This window comes from Cydia splendana, chromosome 23, assembly GCF_910591565.1.
Source record: "Cydia splendana chromosome 23, ilCydSple1.2, whole genome shotgun sequence".
In the NCBI taxonomy this organism is placed as follows: domain Eukaryota; kingdom Metazoa; phylum Arthropoda; class Insecta; order Lepidoptera; family Tortricidae; genus Cydia; species Cydia splendana.
The window spans coordinates 10,331,968-10,359,536 of NC_085982.1; the positions used below are offsets into that span (position 1 = coordinate 10,331,968).

The 27,569-nt window shown below is 37.5% G+C and overlaps 2 protein-coding genes across 2 annotated transcripts in view; both read right to left on the reverse strand.

The window, feature by feature from the left end:
- LOC134801890 (E3 ubiquitin-protein ligase CBL) overlaps positions 1-13,808 on the reverse strand; it is a 154,066-nt gene extending 140,258 nt beyond the window's left edge. The window contains exon 1 of the mRNA XM_063774543.1: positions 12,855-13,808. Within this exon, the coding sequence (XP_063630613.1) occupies positions 12,855-13,396 (542 nt within the window). The 5' untranslated portion in view covers positions 13,397-13,808. The remainder of the gene's footprint in view (positions 1-12,854) is intronic.
- Positions 13,809-17,891: 4,083 nt separating this feature from the next.
- Positions 17,892-25,099, reverse strand: LOC134801848 (uncharacterized). The gene is made up of 2 exons (XM_063774484.1): positions 25,040-25,099; positions 17,892-18,977 (listed from the first exon to the last, which is right to left on the reverse strand). Exons 1-2 carry the CDS (start codon positions 25,046-25,048, stop codon positions 18,084-18,086), a joined length of 903 nt encoding a protein of 300 aa, XP_063630554.1. The 5' UTR covers positions 25,049-25,099; the 3' UTR covers positions 17,892-18,083.
- Between the last annotated feature and the right edge of the window lie 2,470 nt (positions 25,100-27,569).

Genomic DNA, 27,569 nt, shown 5'->3' on the forward strand with positions numbered 1-27,569 from the left:
CGGCCGATTATCGATGGTTCAAACACGTAAAGGCAATTTGGATGCATTATGGTGAATTTAAAACGCGTTATAGCAATCATCGCTGCAATCAATTCTCTTGTTAAATGCCCACTTATCAAGAGCACGCACTGAATCAAGGTTCGTGGCAGTTTAAGTTTTTTTTAGCCTATATTATGTTCCACTTCTGAGCAGAGACCCCCCACTCATGGAAAATGGTGTCGCCGCGCGCTTATGTCGCGTCGAGCAGCAGCCATACGGCCTGGCCACGCCATTGCGCGACTGGCTTCGGCTAAGGCGATAACAATAAATGGGAACGAAAGGTCCGATCGCTGTGTCTCGATCTACCCTATGGTTGTCGACTTAACCGAAACCAGACTAGACGCCGACGCTCGGGAGTCAACAGTGTGGGGTCTCTCAAAGGCACAGGGCTCCCCTCTCTTTTGCCACTCAACGCGACAAGTGACAACCGTCCACGAATGGGCCAAAATCCATTCAATGGGGCCGCAAAAACTTGAGTATGGCCCTCGGCTCGTAATGTTTGAAGACAGTAGCTTAGTGGATGCTCCCGCCAACCGCTAGAAAATTCGTCCAGGTGGTCCTGCCAACTCCTTTTTGATCTGCCTCTGCATCCAGCCATCTTGAATCCAATTCAGTAGCCAATTTAACCTAAGATCGTTGTGGTACATTCGTCAAAAAATGTCCTACCTTTTAAGGGGCCCACTGATTAACAGTTCGCCGGACGGTATCGGCCTGTCAGTTAGAACAAAATTTTGACAGTTCCGAACAACTGACAGGCCGATACCGTCCGGCGGACTGTTAATCAGTGGGCCCCTAAACTACGGACGGGGAACATGAATAGTGACTTTCATGTATCGATTTTGTTAAGAGCCTAATAATGTATGACTATTACCAAAGACATATGTAACTTCGTATAAGACGAATAAAGTCTAAGGAAAAAACGTGCCTCGGAATTCAAGTAAAAGTCATTCTCGAATAGGTGGCGCACACACCTTTAGCCTATCCTCGGCTAGATGGCGTGACGACACCGTTTCATATTTAACAATTTTAACACATAGATATCAGTGAATGAACATGGATCAAAATGATATTAAAAATATAAAATTATTTATCCATATATATACATTTTTTGATAACTTTATACATTTTCATTTTGAGTTTTAGTCGTGTGTCGATAGATGGCAGTAAATTTACAGTGACTACAAAATTTACAATGACAGGACCCCTCTATACTATCTATTCTTTTTGCTATTACTGAATAAATGATATATGATATGATAATATAATACGATCGACAATGAGACTTCCGGCCACTGCAACCTTGGTACCACTGTAGTTTCCGATCGTGAAGTGGTTTCTAACAGTCATGGTGACCTTGGACCGGCAGAAGCCTGGTTTCCAGCCGTGTAGTACAGGCTTTAGACTGCAGCGACAATTCACGTAGTACTACAATTTATCCAGTGACCCTTGCCTATATATCATCGTCAACATTGTACAATTTATACAATACACAGCCACGTCGGACTTGCCCGTTCTAAATGAATAGAAATGCTAAATACCGCAGCATTTATGCTAATTCCATTTCACAACGAGCTCACGTCCGACCAACACATTAGCCCTAATACCATTGTCCATTAAACTAACACAAAGTAACCCTTATTGCAATGGATTAAGGTCCAAAAATGGTCAGTTAAGTGGTGTGCCTTTAATACGACATAAGGGCTTATCTTCTGGGGTATGACTAGTCATATTAGGGCGTTCTTAATGACGTGTATGAGTTATGTCATTAGATAGGAAGTGTTGAGTTACAGCAATTAAACAAATCCATTTCCGTTCTTAAGTTTTTACTGTGTAACGCTCATTCTTAAAAAGATGACGCGCTAAGAAGCTACAGTCAGCAGCAGAAGTTGCTAAGCGGGCCAGGTGTTCAAAATGATCTTGACGCAACTTTATTGTTAAGAAAATAAGAGCGTGTTAAGGTAATTTTGAACACCTCGCCCGCTTAGCAACTTCTGCTGCTGACTGTACCACAGCGGTAACGCGAATTTCAGACCAACGGTCACTGGTTCGAAAATCGGCTCGTACCAATGAGTTTCTCGGAACTTATGTACGAATTTTAATATCATTTGACTGAATTTCCCAGTCGCTTTTTGGTGGTGGAAAACATCACAAAAAAATAGGACTAATCCCAATAAGGCCTAGTTTCAACTCTGATTGCCAGATGCTAGATGGCACTGGCAGTCACTCTCATAAAAAGAAAACGTACAAAATACGTACACTTTTATATTGCTTTGTTCGGTATCGATAGATTTAACGATTCTGATTTGGAAAATACAAAAATGCCATTTTGCACCAAAAAATACGCAGTAGAAATAAAGATCACATAGATATCTTTTCATTCATATAGAATTGTGTAGGTATTGTGTAATAAAGATTGTAATCTACTTAAATTAATTAAAATGATATCTGTAGTAGGTACATAGGTATATAGATAGATATTATCAATATGGACGGTATGTCGCCTCCGTTTGATATTAGGTAAGATTCTTACGATAGGTGCGCCGCAAAAATGGGAGCGAAATGTTGGTATTAATCGGTATTCTTTCTATTCTTTTAAGTAGTAAAAGATACAAAAAAATCTTAGAAAATTGAACAAATTGAATACTAATTCAATGTGGGGAAAGAGCGTCTACAGGTTCTTTAGTCGCTTTTAACTATTGCATTGATCCAACTACATTTTAGAAGTTCGGTAGAGCAAAAGGAGGGAAGTTTTTCCTTTCTGACTGTGTATGGGAGACGTAGGGTAATTCGCCAGTAACTGGCCACTTTTAGTCCTAACTGGCCACCCCAAACCAGAAATGAGTTCTATTCACCAATAAATAGAATTCATTTTAGTATAAGGTGGCAGGTGGAATTCAGTTTATAGGTGAATAGAATTCATTTTTAGTTTAGGGTGGCCAGTTACTAAAAGTGGCCAGTTACTGGCGAATTACCCTACATATACAAATACGAGAGTTCAACGGGCAAGCCACTGACGCTCTTCCCTGCAATAAATGTTATGTCGGTCTTCACCACATTGACATTACACATTAACCCCTTCTTCATAAAACTTTAAGGGTCTGATTTAGTTAAATTATGTTTTATCGCTTTCTTACAAATACATAAGTCAAAATGTCAGTTAAAGAAACGATTCATAGCTCATTCAGGCCAGTAACGCGTTTATTGAATAACGCCATAAGTCATTACCAACTGTTTTAGATGCTGCGCCACAGAATAAATAATAGTACCAGGTACAGAAGACTCACTCTCTAACAAAACGCGTCAGTTACGATCAGCACAGATATGGCCGCTAGGTGGCGACAGCGCCACGCGCGGCTTATGGCAAACCCCAAAATTGGGCCGAACGGATGTACTTACTTTTAGCTACCTGTACGGTTACCATTAGTTTGTCACTGACATAAACGCCGTCGAGAACGTAATTTACTTTCTATACATCCCGTTTGCACTAATATGCGAGTGCGAGCGAGATGTATAGAAAGTAAATTACGTTCTCGACGACGTTTATGTCAGTGACAAACTGATGGTAACCGTACTGTAGCAAAGCGACGAAATCGCGGAGTGACCCACGCCTGACTGCGCAGAATCGACAAGTATAAAGTTGACTGATTTGTTCGCGAACGAAGTCACGGCAAAGTATTAGTAAAGTTCTTATCAATTGATTGAGTTGTTATCGGTATGACGTATATATAAATAGGAAAGGAACTAATCATTTCCCTTACTTATGAATGAATCGATAAGAAGCAGGAAACGAAGTTGTTAACGACTGATATAGTTGGTAAGTTATAATAGGTTTACCTATTATCGGTATCGTGATAAGGAAATATTATATTACTAGCGACCCGCCCAGACTTCGAGCGGGTGGGTCGATCAACTATTTCTTATTGTTATTCTATCCCATCAGCCAGGAGACAATAGTAGTTCTAAAAACCCCAAACACAATTAGGTTGCGTTGTTTCACCACAGAGTACCTATGGCCAACTCCTGTCTCCATCATCAGATAAGCTCGATTGTACCGTCATATTGTGTTGTCACCCGACTTACACATGCATGCAAATTTTCAGCTTCATCGGAAACCGGGAAGTGGGTCTTCAACTTGCAAGATTTGACCCGTACAAACATTACATACATATAGGTTAGGTACATTGCAAATTAAATAAAAGCTTGTAAAAAAAAATGATTTCACAATGTTTTTTTCCAACTCCAGACTCAAAGGAAATTGCCTCGATAACGTCTGATATGCGTTATCATTAGTACGAGTTTATCAGTTTATAAAGGGTAATCTTTCCATTCATGTTCGTGTGGACGTGTTATGAATGAAAACGCATTGTATAGATTAGGCTTGTTTATAATGTTGATAGTAGACACGCCACTCGACAAATAAACACGGATATCGTCGTTAATATTAATTTTATCTGCATGTCTGTTAGCGTTAATTATTATTATTTGTTTGTTTATTATAGTTTCTAGAGACTTATGTTATATTTACGAACTGAATTTAAAAAAACAATGGACACAATACATCTAAACAAGGTATATACTCCGTAACGACATATTGTTCGCGTGAATTTAAGTAACATACTCCACCCCACCCCCACAAACTATATTTGAATTTTTCGGCTGTTATTTTTAATTAGAAGATAACCAGTACAATTTCTGGAAAGTTGATAGACACCTTTTATGAAATTCTATAAATTTCTACCTTCAGGAGATTGGGTGGATGATAAGACTATAGGCACTTTGACAAAAACGCGTCAAAACATAACCCGGTGGTTAGCCGCACTGAGAAGTAAAAGTGGATGTAAAATAGGTAAACAACTAAACATACAACACAAAGCCGAAATCACTTTGCTCTCGAGCGAAATAGCGTACAAAAACATTACCAGGGCAGGTGAAACGCGTAATGATAATAATTAATTGTGTTTTATTTAAGATTGGTATATCTGTATTTGTAATCCTTTTACGTAATCTGCGTCAGAGTGAACGATGAATTTTTGTGACCCTTTCCGGGTGGGATGAAATGGGATTACACGATTATATTTTTGTTTATCGCTGGGACATATGAATGTATTGGATGTCCGGATTAATGTCGACAACGCTTTTAATATTTATCATCATCATAGGCCTTTCAGTCTATTAAGGCCCCAGTACACTGTGGTGAAGGATGGGCCATGCCACGCCATCGTCATTGTGTACAGGGAGCAATGGTATGTGGCAATGGCGGACGACTGGCCGTCAGTTGTCAGCCGTGGTGGGCAATCGGAAAGTTGTCGGTTTTTTTGGCACACTTGAAAGGAATCGTGGCGTACCGTGGCCTGTGGTGTTCACACAGTCGCCATTGTTTGTTTAGTTTATTACTGACAGCTTGAATTTTTGACCGCTTGATTAAATGTTGATAACCCAAAATGTCATTATCGTGGAGCAATGAAGAGACTTTTGTGTTCATAGATTATCAATCAGAGCCTGCAATTTTTTTTTTTGTTTTTTTGATGCACCATTGTGTGAACATCTACGTGATATAGGCCTACAGTTGCGTATTGCGAAGCATGGCTTGGCATGGACCATCCCTGACCACTGTGTACTGGAGCCTTTACAGACTATACAAACAGTGTCAGGTAGGGTGACAACGTTTTTCATGGCTTTTATGTAATTTAAAAATTTTAGTACAAAATGAGTTAGGGGCTGTCCATGAATTACGTCATCGATTTTTGACGATTTTTGACCCCCCCCCCCCCCCCCTATAATCATCCAAAAATCATGCTTCTAATGACCCCATTTCCTCCTACTTCATGCTACCGTCATCCGATGTCCAGACCCCCCCCCCCTAATTTGAAATGACGTAATTTATAAGTAGTAGTATAAAATAAGTAGTAGTAGTAAGCAGGACGATTGAGCAGTATTAACCTATGGAATAGTCTCAGTAAACATTATAGGACAGTAGAACATGCTTACAAAGAATAAATAAATAAAATAAAAATAAAATAACTTTATTTAGCTAAATGATATAAATGAATGACCTTATACATAGATAACATCAACAATTCAGGAACAAATATTTGTCATAAATCAAATAAATACCCAGAATTTGAACCCGGGACTTAGAGTTCAAGATGGGCCCTACCTGTATTAACTATGTTTCTCCCACATAAGAACAATTGTTTCCTATCATACAAGTTATGATGATAATGCTTAATTGTAATTATAGTTCTTTAGTCTTTCACAGTTTAATCACTTGTGTTAATTTGTAAGCGCCAAAGACATGTCAAAAGTAAAGATTGTTGGCCTCATAAAAAATGAGCATGGCGTCAGAGGTCTCGCTATATTGTACGGAACGACTGATCATCAGTCACTGATGTATTACTAACCTGTCATTATAATTTATAATACACATGTCAGACTGGAAATAAAATTTCTGAATTCAGCAATAATATACACCTTGCTTCATCTAGTCTTATGCCTATGGGCAAACGATCGAAAAGAGTTCAGCGACGGAAACGACAACACATTTTTAGTATGTTGTGGGGCATAGTATAGGGACCCCAAAACTGCCGGGAGAGAGCGGCGCAGGCCATGTAAGTACTTCAGCGCAATCACGTCATCAACACGAGTCCCGTCTCGTTGCGAATTACGCTGAAGTTGATGGCCTGCGCTACTGACTCCCAGCAGTTTTGAGGTCCCAATACCACGATCAACAACATACTAAAAGTTGGTAGCGGTTACCGGTTCTGAACTGAACTCACTACTTCCTACTAGGGAGGGCACTAATCGCCATTTTCAACGATGACATCGAACGCCTCTTAAAAGTAAGAAGCTTGTCAGTCTTTCTCGTTTACCTGTCTCTGGTCTCTGCCAATACGTTTGTATCATTCCGAACTATTATGTCATACCCATGGTTTTATGTGCATTCTTTGGTAATGCAATCATTGTGAGGCAAAGACATTGTTCTCACATGTATTAGCAGGTAATTTCACATGGGAAAATGGGCAAAACTGTAAATGACAGAAAAAAAACGAAATGTAACTTACAGATACACTTACTTTACTGTACAGCTGGCAGCTTCCTCGCACAAAGAATAAGTATTGCGATACAGCGAGGAAATGCTGCCAGCATCTACGGCACCATTCCGCAGGGGAATAGTTTGTAGTTATTTATTATAAGATTAGTTTTATTTATTTTTAGATTAAGTTTTTAAGTTTTATTAGGTTAGTTATTTAATTATGTTTTATTTATACTTACTTATAGGTATGTATATTAAGTTTGTACGCATCTGTATTATGAAATAAAATTACTTTCTTCACTTACATATTGACAGAAACAACATTTAGTAATAACTATTATCATCTATACTTTGGCCAACCCTGGTTTTGAATGAATTGCAACATTGATAACGTTTGATTTGATCCTCAGTATCTATATAAGTACCTATATTAAGGGACATGTGAGGGTCAAACAGTAAGAAATGTAGTTTCCAAGTATTTACATACATATTTATATTCCTTTTTATATTTCTTTAGCATGGTGTATCAAATTATTGATACAAAAATAGTCATTTGATAAAATACGCAATTATATTAAATACTAAAGTTACATTTGAGTTTTTCCGTTAAATAAATTCGGTTTAAAAATTAATTGATAAATTATAATAAGTATAATAACATATTGTTTCTAATTAGATTAGCCAAAACCCAGTAAGTATTACCTTCTTTGAGTTCTAGCAGGAAATATTCAATAAATTTTAATTAGGCATAACAAATTATTTTTGCTCGCAATATAGTTTCAATAATGAAGACACGTTGATTTAGGTATTTGTTAGTTATTTAATAATGTAAAAAAATGCTAAATAATATCTAATAAGACATTTAGTAACTAGTGTAAATAAATATAAAGTAAAAATATCAAAATGCTTATTGCAAATTGTATAGTATAGTTTGCTGTTTTTAACTAATTATCTGGGAGACCCGAGTTTCGCTCGGAAAACATAAAATCTCGATAATGCGCCTTTTCCCAGAGATAAGACCTAGCTAGATCGATTTTTCGCCCCCGAAAAACCCCATATAGCAAATTTCCTCATCTTGTTTAAAAGGTAGGTAGGTATGTAGGTATAATATTATTTAGCAGATACAATGATGATGAAAGAGTCTATACCTACTTGTATTATGGCTCCTCTGCACGAATGGCCAAAGCCGGCCAATCCAAGGGACGCATTTATGCATTAGAGGGAGCAAGTGATATTGCCATCTCAGTCTACCGCATGGCTGCGTCCCTTGGATTGGCCGGCGTTGGCCATTCGTGTAGAGGAGCCATTATATAAACTATTATAAACACACATGGCAGAAGTGGGAAACACCTACAATTAACAAAGTGCTGTCAACACTTCAGGAATGTCATATGCAAACAGGGAGTGCTGGCAGAAAACACCTGAATACACATACAACAATTGACTAGTGTTTATGGCTTTTAGTTTTTTGTGTGCTTGTTGATATAATAATTTTAAAATACCTGGGAGACCGAGCTTTGCTCGGAAAACATATAAAAACTCAAAAATGCGCGTTTTCCCAGAGATAGGACCTAGCTATACTCTAAATCATAATTAGATACCAAAAAAAGTAAGACAATGTTGCCACTTTTTACAAGCGCGTCTTGTATTTATGTAAAAATAAGTAAATAAAAGTACTTTTTTTAAATCGTATGCGTAAAATTACCAATAAATAAATTATCTTAGCGTATTTATTTATAAAAAGGAATTTACTATTTTACAAACAAATTATTGCAGTGGCAACATTTTTTGGAATCTAATTATGATTTAGAGTTTAGATCGATTTATCGCCCCCGGAAACCCCCATATAGCAAATACCATCGAAATCTTAGAGCCGTTTCCGAGATCCCCGAAATATAGGTACAGTCGCCATCAGATATATCGGAGCGGTTGAGGCGCTCACAAATATCTGAACACGCCTCTATTGTCAAGGCGTTAGAGTGCGTGTTTAGATATTGTGAACACCTCGGCCGCTCCGATATATCTGGTGGCGACTGTACCTATATATATGTAAATAAACAAGATTTGCTCGTTTTAAGGTATATTAGATAGATTAGAGACTACGTGCCCACGGGCCACGAGGAACCCGAGAGATTTTAACAGTATATAGCTGGTCATATTTAAAGACTAAAATGTCCTAAACTTTTTTGGAATTCATCTAGTTTCAGAGTTAAAGTTAAAACCAGTAAAAAAATAGTTATTTGTTTTACAAGGGGGCAAAGTTGTTGTTTAACCGCTCGTGCTAATATTGATACCCAAGCAAGCGAAAGATTCCAAAATTGAACCACGAGCGTAGCGAGTCGTTCTAAAAATTGAATCTTGAGCGTTGCGAGGGTTTCAAAGCACGAGGGTTAAACAAAATTTGCCCCCGAGTGAAACACAAAATTTTTCACCACACCAACCCGAAGCAAATATTAAATGTAAAATATCAAACAAAATCAAACCAAATCAAATTCAAATGAATGTTATTAAATATTTATCATCCAAAATCATCATTTAAAAGTCAATTCTACCAGCAAACATCAGAAAGCAACTCAAAATTTACATTTGATTACTTTGCCTCACATGTGAATTACTGATAGCAAAGTGCAACTTTGCTATCCGTTTTTGAAGTGCAAAGTAAGCCTTTCCGAGCTGGTGTGGTGGAAACATATTTTTATTGTTACTTATTGGCCAAGCAACAAGAAGGTATAGATAGAGGGAAAACACAATTTTTGACTCCGTAACTTTGTTTGGATTAGTTCGGAGGTGAACATATCAAAAGTGCCCGGCCGTAGCCCCTATGCCAGGGGGGAGAGGGGGTAAGAAGGTCCCTTTTCCGGTTTTTCACTTATATCTTGGAAACTTTGCGTCTTAGCGACTTATGTTAGCGATTAAATTTACTAGAAATTTAATTAGTCAAGTTTTTCTTATAATAGCGAAATTGACCTAATCTCATAACATTTTTCCATTCTCTTGGCCTCAGAAATGCGTGGTTAAAATCTCTCTGGTGCCTCGTGGGCACCTTGTATAATTGACTAACCTTTATCCGTGAGGGACAGTTCCAAAACCTCTGGTACTGACTAACTTTTATCCGTGAGGGACAGTTCCAAAACCTCTGGTACTGACTAACTTTTATCCATGAGGGACAGTTCCAAAACCTCTGGTACTGACTAACTTTTATCCGTGAGGGACAGTTCCAAAACCTCTGGTTATTTTAAAGTCAACTCAAATTGTAAACGATTCTCAACCTTATTTCCATTATTTTAAAATACAAAATAAAATACTGATAGGAATAACATTTGTACTGAAATATTTTTGCTGTAAGTACCTACTTACATTATTTTATGAACACATCCTGATAACAAGTAGGTAATTGCTTCCTTCCTCACCTCGCTTACATTGCCTGGAGAATAACTAATATGTTTTATAAATATAAATATGTAATGTATGTTGTAAGGCCTTTCAAATTGTAGGTTGTAATTTGCTTGTGTACATAATATATAATATAATATAATTAGAGCTGGCCGGCTACCTCGCACAACGCATCAGCCTTGTGATACAGTGAGGAAATGCCGCCAGCATCCTTGGTACAATGCCTCGAGGGCCTATTTTAGATTTAAGCTAATTATTAATTTCGTTTAGTAGTACCACTGGATAAATCTTGTATGTAAATATTAGCCTTTATTATTGAAGTTAGTTGGTACATTATATATTAATATGGTTTCATAACTTTAACTTCAACTCGCCCTTTGACGTAGCTTTCCATTTGTTTCTTTCTTTTGCTGTTTAATTCCATTTACCTCCTCCGATTCTTGTAATTCATTCGACAATCTAAACTTTTGTGGACCATTCTTTCTTTTATTATATCTTGGGCTTGTATACATAGTGAATGACTTTTATAAACATGTAAATACTCTGACATGTAATGTGTCGCTGGCCCAATATTACAGGGTTCTATGTTACAATTTCAAGATAGTTGAAATTCAACTGAATGTCACTATGACAATGTTCAAAATTCAGTTCGATAAAAGTGAAACATAGAACCCTGTAATATTGGGCCAGCGATGTGACAACAACCTTAGTTTAGAAACGTTGAATAACCTAAGCAATGTAGACATCGTAAACTTGATCTATTAGTACTAATATTTGCATAAGAAGCATTTGTTTGAAAAACTAAGTAGTTTTCTATGCAATGCTGTATTTAAGTAAGCCTAGCACTTAGATCCTAGGTATTTCTTTGTCATGTATACTTAAGATGTTAGTGTCGATATGAAGCCAACATAATAGAGGCATGTCAAGTGTCTGTGTGATCCGGGTAATACCAGTGGGGAGACACCAGACTTATTTTGATAACCCTAAATAGCCGAAAGGGATAGTGCCAGACATTAAAAAGGGATAGCATGATTCGTCCCTGAATCACTGTCAAACTTCGGTTTTGTAGGAGGTGTTCTTTCTGTAGTACTATTATTTATTCTGTGCTAATACGCTGGTTTTACTGAGTTCCAAATATGAAGTTGTATAAGAAGAAAACTGTAGCCAGCTTATGTTTTTTTATTTAAAACTTTGCCTACTAAACCAGGAAACAATTTATAATAAATTTAAAACTTGGGAATGGAAAACCAGATGCATTATCTTTAGGAATTTTAAAGGAAAATACTCATTCTGTGTGGTTATGAGGTTAAAATAAAATTATATTCAATGACATAACTAACAGTGTCTTCCTGCAGTTTGTAATATGCACATTTTTAATGCTCATTATGTTAATCCTCATTAATATTATCATTTCTCCACTACCTAAAGGTTGTCTGGAAGAGATTGCTTTTTAGCGATAAGACTCCCTTCTGTTACCTCTGTCTTCATGTATTATGTGTGTCTCTCTGTAAATGTTTTATTGAGGTTGTGCAATAAAGAGAATTTGTATTGTATTGTTTTGTATGTTAGCTTTTTTTTCATGTAATAGTCAGCAAACGAGCAGACGAGCCGCCTGATGGGAAGCGGTCATCATTGTTCATGGACATAAGCAACATCACAGGAGCCACTTAAGCGTTGCCGACCCTTGAGAACCCTAAATACCCGCTTCTTGAAGAATTGCATGTAGCGCAAAAGAAATAGCTCTGTCACAATTTTGAAAACAAAACTGATAATAATGTTCATATCAAGGGCTATTGTCACTACAATATTTTATACCAGAGGAATGCTTATTTGTATTTTGTAACATTACCTATAACTCTTCAGATAGTATACTTCAATTTTGAGTTGTGGGAGTGATAACTTTTATACAAACAATTTCATTATAACTTTGTTTTGGAAACCGCATATCTGACTGTGCCAGACAGTCTGCCAACAGGGAGAGATGGCGGGAGATTGTGCGAAGAGCTGTGTCCGCCTCTACTATAGATGCAGACGCCTCAACGTGACCACAACCGCTCAGTCAAGAGTGATATGACAGAGAAAAAGAATCAACTATTTCCTGGCATACAAAGTAAGCCTTTGAACATGTTACATACCCATTTTAAAAACTAAATCAGGCAATTGTAATAAAATGTCCAGTGGACTGCTCAGACTAAAGCTGTCCACACACTTTAGGGTATGCCTGCGCAGTTTAACTGCACAGGTAAAGGAGTGTATATGTATGTGGCATTTGACTGTGCAGTTTCCTTACCGGCTTCACCTATGCAGTCAAACTGCAGGGCACACCTTAGTGTGTATGGCCAGTTATTAACAAAGTAACAGAGTAACAAAGCTATCAGCTAAAACTAACCTGTTTCCAAAGTTGGTTTTCCAAAACTCTGCAGCATCACTCTTCGTTATGCGGAACTGGTCACCAGCAAACGTCCCGTTCGGAAACATAGCCTTCAGCTCACTCAGCATATGACTAAACACCAAACTAAGCTTCGTCAGATTCCTCCTGTAGTGTGAATTTTCATCAAACATTTTCTCTTTCCCCTCTTTAAATAACTTTATAGCCTGCTTACACTTCCTTATCAAATTTATAATAAATATATTAAAATGTTCATTGCTATTCAGCGCCTGCATATTGTCCTCATATTTAGAATAAATAATACGCAATCTCTGATATGTGTCCGGCAAAATATCTAAAATGAAAGGAGGACTATTTTTCAAGTTCATCTTGTGATGCTGACACAGTTTAACCACTTTATCCATCAACTCCCACGTCTTGTTCAAGGTTCTTTTATCAGTCGCCAGCTTCGTAGGGCACACGGCACCGGAAAAGGCGCCGTGTAGTTTCGAAAATATCGAAGAGATGTTTTTCTGTTGTGATTTTTGACGGGGGGCCGCCATGTTGCCAAGTCCGATGACATACAAATGAAAACAATTACAACGAGACACTGAACTTAAAAAGCATTCATCACTTAATAATAATGGTGTCCAGCGTAGGTTTTCTCATTATCACTGAAACACACCACATTTACGACACAAATATGTACACGGCAACGATCACCCACTGACACATCTCCGACGCGTATGACAAATTGACAAATTTATGAATTAACTCCTGTTTTTTTCCTAACGTGACCGAGTTTGAGCGTGGAAGTTCTTAGCCAATAGAAGACAGGACCGCCTATTAGGATCGGTTTTGTGATTGGCTGAACTGCGATAGCGTAGTTACCAAAAGTACAAGGAAAACATACTACAGTTATGGGGTTAAATCGGTGTTGCAAGACTAAAACGATTTTTTACCCAAACAGGTTTGTGTTGTCAGGGTAGTATATTTTTTCTTCAAAAAAATCACACACTCAACACAAACAGGTAGAGTCAGAGGGGCTACCGCGAAAACCGATATTCGCAAATTGCGGGGATCTTTCTCTTTTACTCCAAGGAAGGCGTAATAAGAGTGACAGAGAAAAATGCCCGCAATTTGCGAACTTCGATTTTCGCGGTTATAGCCCAGACTAAGAAAAGTCTGCAGCTGATTTGATAGCCCACGCAGTGCAAGTGTTTGTTTAAACGTCAAACTTCTATGAAATTATGACGTATAAATAGCACTTGCACTGCGTGGGCTATCAAATCCGCTGCAGACTTCTCTTGGTCCGACTCTATGGATATGATGGTCGTTCTTGTCTACATGACTAACATGACAGACTGATAGAACAGTGTCCGTCACTTTCCATCCCGCGGTGTTAAAAAGTGACAGTTATTTTTTATCACGTTGCTAAAACCATCCATAATACGCCGACGTTTCCACGTAGGTTAGCCGCGACCACGACCAGTGAAACCTGTGTCGAAACGTCGGTAAATAAAGGTGATAAAATAAATTTGCGATAGATCCGTCTATAATTGTGAGTTAATAAGATTTATCATTATCATGTTATATAATAGATCAGCAGGCGTATTATGGATGGTTTTATCCAAGTGATAAAATAGCACTTTTTAACACCGCGGGGTAGAAAGTGACGGACACTGTTTTATTACGCTGTCATGTAGACAAGAACGACCATTTACATCGTCGGATTTTCAATTGAGTTTTATAGTTAAAAATGGCTTCTTTCGAGTGGGCAATGCTTTTTCTCAGTAATTTGGGTTTAGTTAAGTAATGAACTTATAACGTTCAAAATAACACTCGCACAGGCTGTGCTATCAAAATCAATGCCGAGTTAGCTTGGTCTGACTCTGGTTAGTCTAAAGTAAAAAATAAAAATATACCGTAAAATACCATCTAGTTTAGCTGTCAATGTTAAATTCAGAGGAAGGTTACCCTTTTTTAGACTTATATCTTAAAAATGCTGTAAAGTGGTCAAAACTTCATGCAAATTTATAACGCCATAGTTTTTTTGCTTTTTGTATTATATTTTATAATCGCCTTAAGACGAAACAGGAGCTGAGTTTTAAATATTTTAGGTAAATATACCCGTCTCGCTAACGGAAGCGGCACCTAAAAGTAGTGCGATAAGGACAAGGCGAAAAATCCTGCGTAAAAATCTCAAAAATCGAGGTTTCGTACTCCTCTGTTTCCTCCTCCAAAACTTAAGCAATCGTAACCAAATTTGGAAATCTAAATGATTATGACGAAACGTTTTGCTTTTTTGGCTAATTGATATCAGTTTTGAATGCCACGCCTCTCATTGCGGCATAGTCAATCAGGCCATTTTTGAAGGGCCCTAGGGCCTTAAAAAACAAAAATATCAAAAAAAGCAAAACGGTCCGACACAGATATTGACTATATTAATCTGTGTTGAAAAAATCATTGCTCTAGCTTCAAAAACCACGGAGGAAAACGAGGAGTACGTTTGTATGGAGAAATGACCACTCCCGTTGGCTCTTAATCAAACTTGAAAACTTCAAACTAAATTGATATGAAAATCGACTCCAAATGACAATTTTTTCTATTTCATAAAGTTTCATAGTAGTATCTAAGTTACCCCTGTAAATGTTTTCCTTTAGAATTCTGGCAACACCATGTGATCTGCGTTTTGTTTTTGCTCGAACAAATTTCATTCGAAGTGCAAACCCTAGTTGCTCGTGCATACTCACTAATTATTAACTGGTATAAAAAATAACTTAATTAAAATATTAATAATTAATTTTAAATAATAATTAGTTCGTTTCTATATTGCCATCTGTTCCTTGAAACTGGAGAATATTCGTTTTGTTATTGTGGCTGTAGGTACGGGCTTGTAATACTAGATGTCGCTATAATCAAAGGTTCTACCTATAACTACATGAAGAAACTTTAGATGGCGCTGCAATAAAAAAATGGAAACTTATTAAATTAATCATTTGTGATAAAAATAAAACAAATATCTATAATTGTAATACTCTTTCTTATTTCTAACTACGAATTAAGTAGGTATTGAATAAAATTAAAAGCAAATCAGGTTTAAACTAAGAGATAGGTATTGCTTATTATGACGCATATTTAAAACACAATGAAAAGTAAAAGTAATTAATAAATAAGAACCTCATATTTCACATCGTTAATTAACATTTGTGTGTACTCTACTGAACTAAAATGTTTAGCTTTCACTTCACTATTCCGCTCCTGTGAATAAAATGCTATCAGAAAAGTTTCATGTGAAAATTGCTACGACAATATTTACAGGCGCATAATTTAAAAGCTCCGTATAAAATCCTTAACTAAACCACGTTCGACGTGTTCCCTCTCTGTCGCGCTTGTAAATTCGTACGTACGTGTGACAGGGAGGCAACACGTGGAACGTGGTTCGCGGTAGACCCTCAGATCTTTTTCATCGATATCGTGTGTGAGCTCAAGCTATATTGCTTAAAAGCTACTTGCAGGCGATTCTTAGGCGCTTAGAGCTTTGCCCTATTTACCGATCCTATATCTATCTATCTATCTAATACCTTTAAATGAGCAATTCTTGTTTATTTATATATATATTTCGGGGATCTCGGAGACGGCTCATTTGCTATATGGGGGTTTTCGGGGGCGAAAAATCGGTCTAGCTAGTCTAGCTAGTCTTATCTCTGGGAAAACGCGCATTTTAGAGTTTTCATGTTTTCCGCGCAAAGCACAGTCTTCCAGATATTACCTACTATATGAGTTAAATATTGCCAGTACTTATCTGTGTCTGTACATTTTGCTTTTTTTGATATTCTTGTTTTTATAAGAACTAGGTTACTTCAAACAGCGCTAAAACGGCCAAATAAATGCGCTATAAACATAAACCGACGCCTAGCATACAAAATTGGCAACAATAAATGCAAAAATCAAAACGGTCAGACATAGATAATTTCTTTTCACCACACCAGCTCGGAAAGGCTTACTTTGCACTTCCAAAGCTGATAGGAAAATTGCATTTTATTCACATGTGAGGCAAAGTAATCAGATTATGAGTTGTTTTCTTATGTTTGCTGGTAAATTGACTTTTAAATGATGATTTTGGATGATGGATATTTAATAACATTCATTTGGATTTGATTTGGTTTGATTTTGTTTGATATTTTACATTTAATATTTGCTTCGGGTTGGTGTGGTGAAAAATTTTGTGTTTCACTCGGAGGCAAACTTTGTTTAACCCTCGTGCTTTGAAACCCTCGCAACGCTCTAGATTCAATTTTTCGAACCACTCGCTACGCTTGTGGTTCAATTTTGGAATCTTTCGCTTGCTCGGGTATCAATAGTAGCACGAGCGGTTAAACAACAACTTTGCCCCCGAGTGAACAAATAACTATTCTTTTGATAGGTTTATTTAAATCAGAGTATTTTTCATACCATATAATTAAGGTAATAATTTAATAAATGTAATGACAACTCCTTGAAAGTTTAGTGTAATTTATTCTTTAATAAATTTACAAATTTATTTTTCGTTCCTACAATAATTAACGGCGCGATTCGGGAAATTAATTAGAGATTCACTAGATCTTAAATAGTAAGGATATGTGACGTTCCACGGCAAAAGGTACCTTTGGCGGCCGCAATAATATTGGAGCGGCGTAGGGAATGCTCCCGGTACTGAGTTTGTATGGCGAGAACCGGGAATTCCCGGTTCCGGTACTGTGTTTGTATAGAAAACCGGTACCAGGAGCACTCCCTAGAGCGGCGTTAATAATAGCGTAAGCGCCAACCGCCATAAGGTTCCTTTTGCCGGGCAACGTCACATATCTTTACTATTTCATATATAGTGAATCTCTAATTCATTTCCCGAATCGCGCCGTAACTCTTAATAATAATCACTGACATAAACATTTTTAACTATAAATGTGACTTTAATATTATGAGTATCTTATGCTTGTGTTTTTAACGAAACGTACTCTACAGACAGTACTTATTACAAAGAGTTAAAGCCTATTAAGGTTCTTTCAAATATGTCAGTGGTACAGTTGAATAATATTTATTCTTACATAATATTTATGACATAGGTACCAAGGAAATAAGTGTCGCAAGAGGCGTAAGGAACAAACAAAATCAGAGGTAAAAAAATTAAGACTAGAAAAAATATGCCGACTTTTGTAACTTTATTTAAACTTAGCCTTTTATTGCCAAAATTTCAGAACTATTATAACAATCCTAACTCAGCGTCATCAGCACACTACACGGAGAACTTTCCATCTTATTGTATTTCAAAATGGCGCCATGCACACCTATAAGTACATTATCAAACGCGTCCAAAGCAAAAGCGTTTACACCATTAATGTGAAACGAGCCAAGGAGAGTAGCTTTCGCCTGATCCGGATCAATTTTATACATATTTCCCGTTTCATCCATAGCGTATACCTTATCTGATCTATTTACAAAAATACCTGTCATATTATTCGCTGGCAAGCCTTTAATTCTAATAGGTATAGTGTTATCTGCTTGCAAAACGTAAGAAGTTTTAGCTGCCACAAAATACACGTTATTACATGTGTCTACTCTCAAATCATGTCCGTTAGGTATTAAAGAGAAGGTCTCCTGAGTGTGACCGTTGTTGCGAATTAATTGGACCCTATTCTGAGGCCATGTGGCTATGAACATGTTCACTCCATCTTTAGAAACGGCGACGTACATAACATCTTCTCCAGCCGCTGTGTAATGTTCAAGTGTGCCATCGACATTATATTTATACACTCCATTATCAGTAGCCACGTAAACAATGTCGTTATAATTATCTACAGTGGTTGATTGACCGACAACATCCATTTTGATAGTTTTTACTTCATTGCCTTTTAAGACTTGGACTCTCATTGTTAAATAATCGTCACTTATTAGTGTGAAGAAAACTCTTCCGGATCGCCAGTGCACAGAGAAATCTGAAGGTATCCCAGTTAGGTTGATCGGGGCACCTTTCACGTAGTAATAATTGTTTATCTTCCGTATATCCATTTTGTCACAGTCCTCTTGAGTCAGTCTTTGTCTTATCGTGATTGAATTTATCGGTGTCACCATCACCACCACCAGTAGCATGACAAGAAGTCGCTCCATCTGAAATGAAGTAATGTTTACGTTAAAACAAGTTACCGACGAAAATATTTTATTGATACTTTATTGCCTGTACTTTCTCTACTTTGCAAATCTATCAAGAATTTCTCGAGATATTTCTAATGAGCTTAAACTCAATATGTTTATGCTTTTCCATCAAAAAGTTCCTTTGACTATCTTCCGAGTGCATTATTAGATCAGCTCCATGATAGCAAATTATACTCGTAATATTGTCATCGGATATACGGAAGTACCTATGCCAAAATGTAGCTTAATTAGACACCGGGAAGTAGATTAAGTTACAGCACATAATTATGTATATTATACAGATATAAAATGGAGGAAAGATACTTAATCTAAACAAACTTTATTGGCATTTGACGTTTAGCCTAAAAGTTTTACGATGGCTGTTTTCATTCAAAATATTAATAACTCAAACACCTACATTTTAACTAGTAATTTATACAGGGTGGCTAAAAAATAACTGCATTCCCGTTGCCAGGGAGGTTTTGATAAAATCAGGTAGGTATAAATGTTGATAACATCATAAATAAAAAAAAGTGTTGGACCACCAAAAAGTGAGAACGAAGAAATGAAGGTATGTATAATAAATGAAATCATTTATTTACATACAATATATATACAGTGGTACTACTAAACGAAATTAGTAACTAGCTTAAATCTAAAATAGGCCCCTGAGGCATTGTACCAAGGATGCTGGCGGCATTTCCTCGCTGTATCGCAAATCGCAATGCTGAAACGTTGTGCGAGGTAGCCGCCAGCTCTTCAGTCACCAGTTACATCAACCAGACGCTTCGCGATTTCTGCGAACAACTTATGCGCGCTGGGACCCCATGGACCTAGGGTTTCAACTCCAAATGGTACAAAATGGTACTCTACCGAGGCTCTCTATTTGTTACGTTTTAAAATTTCGGCGCTTTCTGCCGCCCCGCCCACTTTTACATGAGTCCGTTGGAGGTGGGACGGTGCCAGTGTGTCTACGCAGGTAGCATCCTACACTAACATCCGTCCCAAGCTCCAAGGAACTAAGGACACCCCATCGGGCCTCTTGCCATCATCTCTAATAATGCCAGTCGGCTCAAGAAGAGCAGGCACATTGATGGTGGCAAGAGATAATAAATTGGTTTGTTTACATAATTTGTAAATTCCGTTGATCTCCACTTTATATATACATACCTACCTATATATATAGGTAGCTAAATAAAAGTGTTTAACAATAGGTTTAGATTTTTGCTGATGTTTATTGTCTATTATTGCGTATTATAGGAAAGACAATTGGATTACGCCGGTAAGCTGCCATTGTGTTACCTATTTGTTTGTTTGTTACATCATAGGTACTTAAGTTGTTTTTATTTAACCTCGTACCTAAGTCCTCGCGTAATTGTATAAATACCAATTTACGTATGGTCTTAAATTAGAGTTATAAACTCGTATAGAAATAAAAGAAAGTTCCAAATTCAAAAGCGCAAAAATTGGTTACTAGCTGATGGTTTGTTACTGCACACCGTTGTATGGGGACCTTGCACTTTGAGACTATGCGCTGAAACTTGGCACAGTTGATTGTTAGCTGGTCTTGAGCAGAAACAGACCGGTAGACATCGAGAGCCACGTATCATTTAGTGGGGGGGGAGGGGGGAAGTTCGACGCCGCCGCGCTTCACTTGGAGCAACATTTCTCTAAAACTATACCTATTAGGGCATGTAATATATCATTTTCGGATAAATTAAGGACGAGGAATCTAGTTTTGGAACAAAAACAATGCACTTTATAACAAAAAAAAAGCATAAAGTAGAAAAGACTAAAAGCTTATTTTTTATTTTTTCATAATTACCAATTTTTTTTAAAGTGTAGCAGGAATCTGAAAACAAAAACTACAGTCGTAAAGCTACACTTATTACGTTTAAGAAAACATATAGTTTTTTATACAAAACTGTTGATAAATGGGAGATAAAAAATAATATTAAGCGTGGGTCAGAGTGATCTCAATACAAAATATTATGAATGTGGGAAAGTTACTTATAATTTGTTCTACAATCGTTTATTTTTCTTGTTTTTCGTAAATAACTCGTAAACGGTAGCCCACAGCAAAAAAAATATCTTTTACGTCAATAATCTGTTTCAGATTTCTTATAAAATAAGTGCTACTTTTTTTCGCTACCATCAATATTAAAAAAATATATTGAAGGGAGAAAATAAATACTTAGGTCCCCTTTTTTAGTAATTCGTAAATAACTCGTAAACGATGGCCAATAGCAAAAACTGTTTTATTACATGAATAATTTACATAAAATTTCCTACAAATAAGGTTATTCAAACTTTTTTGCTAGGGTCAACTTCCCCCCCTCCCCGCCACTAAATGAGACGTGGCTCTCGATGTCTACCGGTCTGTTTCTGCTCAAGATCAGCTAAGAATCAACTGTGCCAAGTTTCAGCGCATAGTCTCAAAGTGTAAGGTATCGTGCACTAACGGTTTATGTGGCCGAAAATTGTATGGCAAATTATCACTACCCAAACAATTTTTCCCATAGTATCATTTGGCAAAACTATCAGATGGCAGACCAATGTTTCGCATATATAACATGTCGCAAATGATTATTTACAATATTATTGTATGGCAAAATATTTAGTTGGTCATGTTTCAAAATGTATTTTATTGTTATGTCGAATGTATTGATAGGCATAAATTATTTTTCGCCTAATATTGTGAATAATTTTAGGGTCATCAAAAAAAATAACCCTAACCTACCTATCTCTGGGAGCAGATTCGTTTTTAGGGTCACCAAAAAAATAACCCTAACCGACCTATCTCTGGGAGCAGTTTCGTATTTAGGTTCATCAAAAAAAAAATAACCCTAACCTACCTATCTCTGGGAGCAGTTTCGTTTTACGGGTCATAAAAAAAATAACCATAACCTACCTATCTCTGGGAGCAATTTCGTTTTACGGGTCATAAAAAAAATGCTAAATATAGTTGTGATCCAATAAAAAGTATGCGAAATTTCAATTTGGGCAAACGTTATTTAACAATAAATAGTTAGGTATAATAAAACATTTGCTTAGTAACTATTTTTCTAAATAAATCGTGGTAAAATGAACATCTGCTAAATAAAATTGTGTTCAAATAAAAATTATGCTAAATAATAATATGCTAAGCATTGGTTTGCCAACTAAAAGTACTGCAATAAGTTGGTTGGGAAGTGAAATTAGGCGAAAAATATTTCGGCGAGATGGCAGTACACCTGCACTAACAAACCAGCTATACGCTAAATTGGCAAACACAAGTCGCTCAAGGTCGTGGCCGAGCCGTAAGGCCCAGTAGGCCCGGGCCTAGGGCGGCAAATTGTGACAAAAAATTCGCTGATGATAACAAGAAATAAGAACTCAAAATGTAGTCAATGTGATGGGTGCTGTGAAAGGGGTGGCTATAGGGCCTGGGACCTAGGACGGCAAAGACTGCAAATGAGCGTTTTCCAAAAAAAATGTACATTTCATTCATGTCTTCAAAATATTGCCTTCTTGGCCTTATTTTACTCAGAATCATTTGTACATTCACGCCTCATTCATGAAAAAAAGTGTCCCAAAATTTTGTATGAAAAAATATTTTTCCAGTGCGTCACGTTCAAACAAATAAAAAAATTATTCATACAAAAATGTGACGATCTGGAAAGGAAATCTTGGGACACATTTTTTCATGTATGAGGCGTGAATGTACAAATGATTCTGAGTAAAATGAGCCCAAGAAGTCATTTTGAAGACATGAATGAAATGTACATTTTTTTTGGAAAACGCTCAAATCCGCCACTGGGAAGGGGATAATAAGAAATTGACATACTAGTGCACAGAGTATAGAAAAATATTGACCTTTCTCCCTTCTTCATTAATCTGATGAAAACCATCGAACGAATTGCAAGAAATAATGATAGGCGACATTAATTAATCTGGTTAATAACTGAAACAGACATAATATATGTTACCAGATATTCATTATTCTTTTTTTATTTTATTTATTGAATAATAAGCAAGTTAACTACAGTAAGTTATTATTATTACAATATATACCCATCGTGGGCAAAACCTTGAGGAGGTTTGTGATGTGCCGATGGGGAATCATAAAACGTTACATGTCTAGATTATTTAAATAATTATTCTATAAGGAGTATTACTGCAATGTTCTGCCGCCAGAGTGCAGCACTAATTTGTTTAGTAAACCATAGAGTAACTTATACATACTAGGCCTTAAACAGTTTTTTTGACAAGTTTTCACTATGACATTGATGCATCAAGACGGTTTGTTTACAGGTGGCCTACCGCGAAACGCGAAAATCGAAATTTCGTTATCTGCGTCTCTATCGATCGAATAGGCAAGAGTGATAGAGAGGCAGAAACGGAACTTTCGACTGTCGTGTTTCATGGTAGGCCATGGGATTGAGCAAGTGACGCCCTCTACAGGCAGAGTTTTGCGTAATATTCCCTATTAACAAAAATATGTTTTATCTCTTTAGAAATACCACAAATTGCATTCGAAACACTTTTGCTAATGTTACTTATTATTGAAAAGGAAATTACGTCAAAATCGAAACCCTGATCGTAGATACTGGGAGGATCCTCAACGTCAGAATCCATTTTCACACTGACTGAATTCAGAACGTAACGTGTGTTCTCTTTGGCGCTAATGTTTCAACTGAGGCTGTTGAAATGCGGTGGATTGCGTTGCGCTCTGTCCGTCGCAGTGACGTTGTGCGAGCGCTGACAAGACGCCGACGTTCGACTAATGCCATTGACGCCATTGACGTGCGTTAACGAGACGCTGACGTTCGAAAGACGCCACTGCCCTCGCGGCACCGCAACGAGAACGTTGCGTCGGCGCTGCGCGGGCGTTTACTAGACGACGACGCTCGAAAGACGCTAAGTGTGCCCGGGCCCTTAGGGCTATATAAGAAGGAGATATAAAGGGGCCCACTGATTACCAGTCCGCCGGACGATATCGGCCTGTCACTTTAACGCAAAATTTGACAGCTCCGAACAACTGATAGGCTGATATCGTCCGGCGAACTAGTAATCTGTAACGCAGCGTACTACGTAGGCGAACAACACGCGAACGCGAAGCGAAGCGGCGCGGGGTGAACAATCCTTTGATACCTATAGAAGTGTCCTACGTGGGCGATCTCGTTGCGAACACGAACGCCTTGGGCCCACCGCGCCGCGCCGCGTCGCGTTCGTGAGTTGTTCGCTTACGTAAGACGCAGCGTTAGCCTCTTAAGAAAATAACATAGGTACTAGCGCACAGAGTTCCGAAAAATATTAACCTTTCTCTCTTCTTCATGATTTTGACAACAACCATTGAACAAGTTGCACGAAAGCATGATAGGCTTCAAAAAATAACTTGGGTAAGTTGGGTATTAACTGAAACAGACATATTTTACCCGATATTAATTATTCATAAAGCTTTACACGTCTACATTATTTAAATGTTTTATCTCTTTAAAAATACCACAAATTGCATTAAATGGTGTTAAGAACTGTTTTAATTTATTTGAATCCATTTACGAAAATTAGTTCCTTACCTCAAAAGAACATACACGTAGACACGTAACCATGAGTACATATATAGTTTAAATTTCAACTCGATAGCTCTACGCGTTCCCGAGATAAAGCTTGACAAACGGATGGACGGGCGGACGGACAACATGCAGAGTGATCCTATAAGGGTTTCGTTTTGTCCTTTTGAGGTACGGAACCCTAAAAACTATGTTAAGTATGCTAGACTTATATCGACCGGGATATGAACCGTGATTACCTACCTTATTGTATTATTTTTGTGTTTTGTTTTGTATTATTTTGTTTTACCCGTGAACAAGATTCATGTAACTGCGTCGAAATATCGGGAGCTTGAAAACAATACAAAAGGTAATCACGGTTCATATCCCGGTCGATATAAGTCTAATGAAACTAACCGCGAATCATTCAAAACTATTATGTAAGTATCTATTATTTTGGAATTATTCCTTGTAGCATATGATATGATTTTAGATTATAAAATATACCTTGATCATTTTCCACCCAGACACAACACACACTCCCGCCGATGATGCCCACACTGATTTGTTTATCATACACTCTGCTTTATAAGTTTATATTACGTTATCTATTGTTTTCGTGCGTACTATTATTAGCTAGAGATGGGCCGAATATTCGGTAATTATTCGGTCAATATGCCGAATATTCGGCAAATATTATTTATCATGTTTGTCTTGCTGAAAAAGCTCCTCCAGATCATTAACTACACCTTAAAAAACAAAGTCCCCCGCCGCGTCTGTCTGTTTGTGTGTGTATGTTCGCGATAAACTATAAAACTACTGAACGGATTTTCAGGCGGTTATCACCTATCAATAGAGTGATTCTTAAGGAAGGTTTAGGTGTATAATTTGTTAACCCGTGAGAAGCCGGGTTGGGTAGCTAGTTTCAAGTATAATTACGTCCTCTTTTCCATTAGGTTAGGTTTTCCCGTTGTCTTTAAAACACATGACAAGATGTTGAATACATGAATGAATTAATTATTTGGAGTGTTAAATCCCTTGCCTTTTGATCTGTTTGTTTCTGAGCGTTTCTTTTATTCTTTGCCATTTTTATAAGTATATTGTGACTTTTTTTGCCACTTTTGTGTTATTTCTACTCAGAATCACGAGCTCTTTCGATCCTAATGGTACCTACCATTGCCCCATATACTTTTATAGCGGTAACAAAAAGCAAAATTTGAAAAATGTATGGAAATTTCAGGACACTTTTTTTTCCTATAAGGAGAAAACGGCACGCGATCCTGACTAGAAATAACATAAAAGTGGTCACGCCCAGCCGGAATAATAAAAATTGAAAAAACAAAAGAAAAGCTCTTAAAATGATTTATTATAATGATACAGATGATTTGGCCGAATATTCGGTTCGGCAGACTGCACCGAACATTCGGCATACTCCATATTCGGCCCATCTCTAATTATTACATTTACAGTATGAAGTTTGTGTAGACTTTTCATGCAAGTGAGGACGATATTACGTGACTGCGCCTCCATACAAATGCAAACGTACTGTCCATTGTTCTCTCTGGATATTATGATTATACAAAACATTTTTACGCAATTTGATGCATATTAACCACAGCATTGATTGCAAGATGCATTTTTCAATTGTTTTATTAAATAAAATAAATTAATTAAAAATTAAAAAACACGACTGCGAAAAAGCGAACTGAAAAGACAAAAATAATTTTTAGTTGTGTTAGTTACTCAACTTAATGAATGTAAAAAATTATTAGAATATGAGTGTTTAGTGAAGGTTATAAACAACAAACGCAAAAGTTTTATGCTCATTTAGGATCGTGACTGTACCTGTGTATTTTATTTCAATTGCAGTCGGGGACCTTTTAAATGGGAAAATGTCAATACATCAAGGTCCCCGACTGCAATTGAAATAAAATACACAGGTACAGTCACGATCCTAAATGAGCATAAAACTTTTGCGTTTGTTGTTTATAACCTTCACTAAACACTCATATTCTAATAATTTTTTACATTCATTAAGTTGAGTAACTAACACAACTAAAAATTATTTTTGTCTTTTCAGTTCGCTTTTTCGCAGTCGTGTTTTTTAATTTTTAATTAATTTATTTTATTTTATACTTTTTAGAATTTTTACATTCATTAAGTTGAGTAACTAACACAACTAAAAAATATTTTTATCTTTTCAGTTAGCTTTTTCGCAGTCGTGTTTTTTAATTTTTTATTTATTTAATTAATTTTGGGGTCATGATTTCGTTAATAATCATTTGAAGTCACTTTATATTACTTTTGCGAGGGCGTCCTCAGTACAGAAAGGCACGCAGAGCGCCGCATATATCGGGCTACGCCCGACTACTTTGGAACGCGTACAGTGCTCCACGAACGTCGGGCTACGCCCGACGCTTTGAGCAAGAGGGCACTGAAGGCGTCTTGGTAAGGGTACAGCGTGTCACGTATGTGGGCCTACGCCCGACACTTAGTATGAGAGAGTCAAAGGCGCCTGGCTTTGGACCGAGTGCAGCGCGCCACGTACGTCGGGCTACATCCGACTCTTTTACCATTAGGGCGCCGAAGGCGCCCGGCTTTAGAATGCGTACAAGGCGCCTCGTACACGCCCGACGCTTTGAGTATGAGGGCGCCGAAGGCGCCCGGCTTTGGTAAGCGTACAGCGTGTCACGTACGTCGGGCTACGCCCGACACTTTTAGTATGAGAATGTTGAGGGGACTGGCTTTGGACCGCGTGCAGCGCGCCACGTACGTCGGGCTACGCCCGACGCTTTGAGTATGAGGCCGGCTTTGGTAATCATACAGCGTGTCACGCTACGCCCGATACTTTTAATATGAGAGAGTCGAAGGCGCCTGGCTTTGGACCGCTTGCAGCGCGCTACGTACATCGGACTACGCCAGAACCTTTAAGTGTGAGGGCGCCGAAGGCGCCCGGCTTTGGTATGCGTACAGCGTGTCACGTACGTCGGACTACGCCCGACGCTTTGAGCAAGAGGGCACTGAAGGCGTCTTGGTA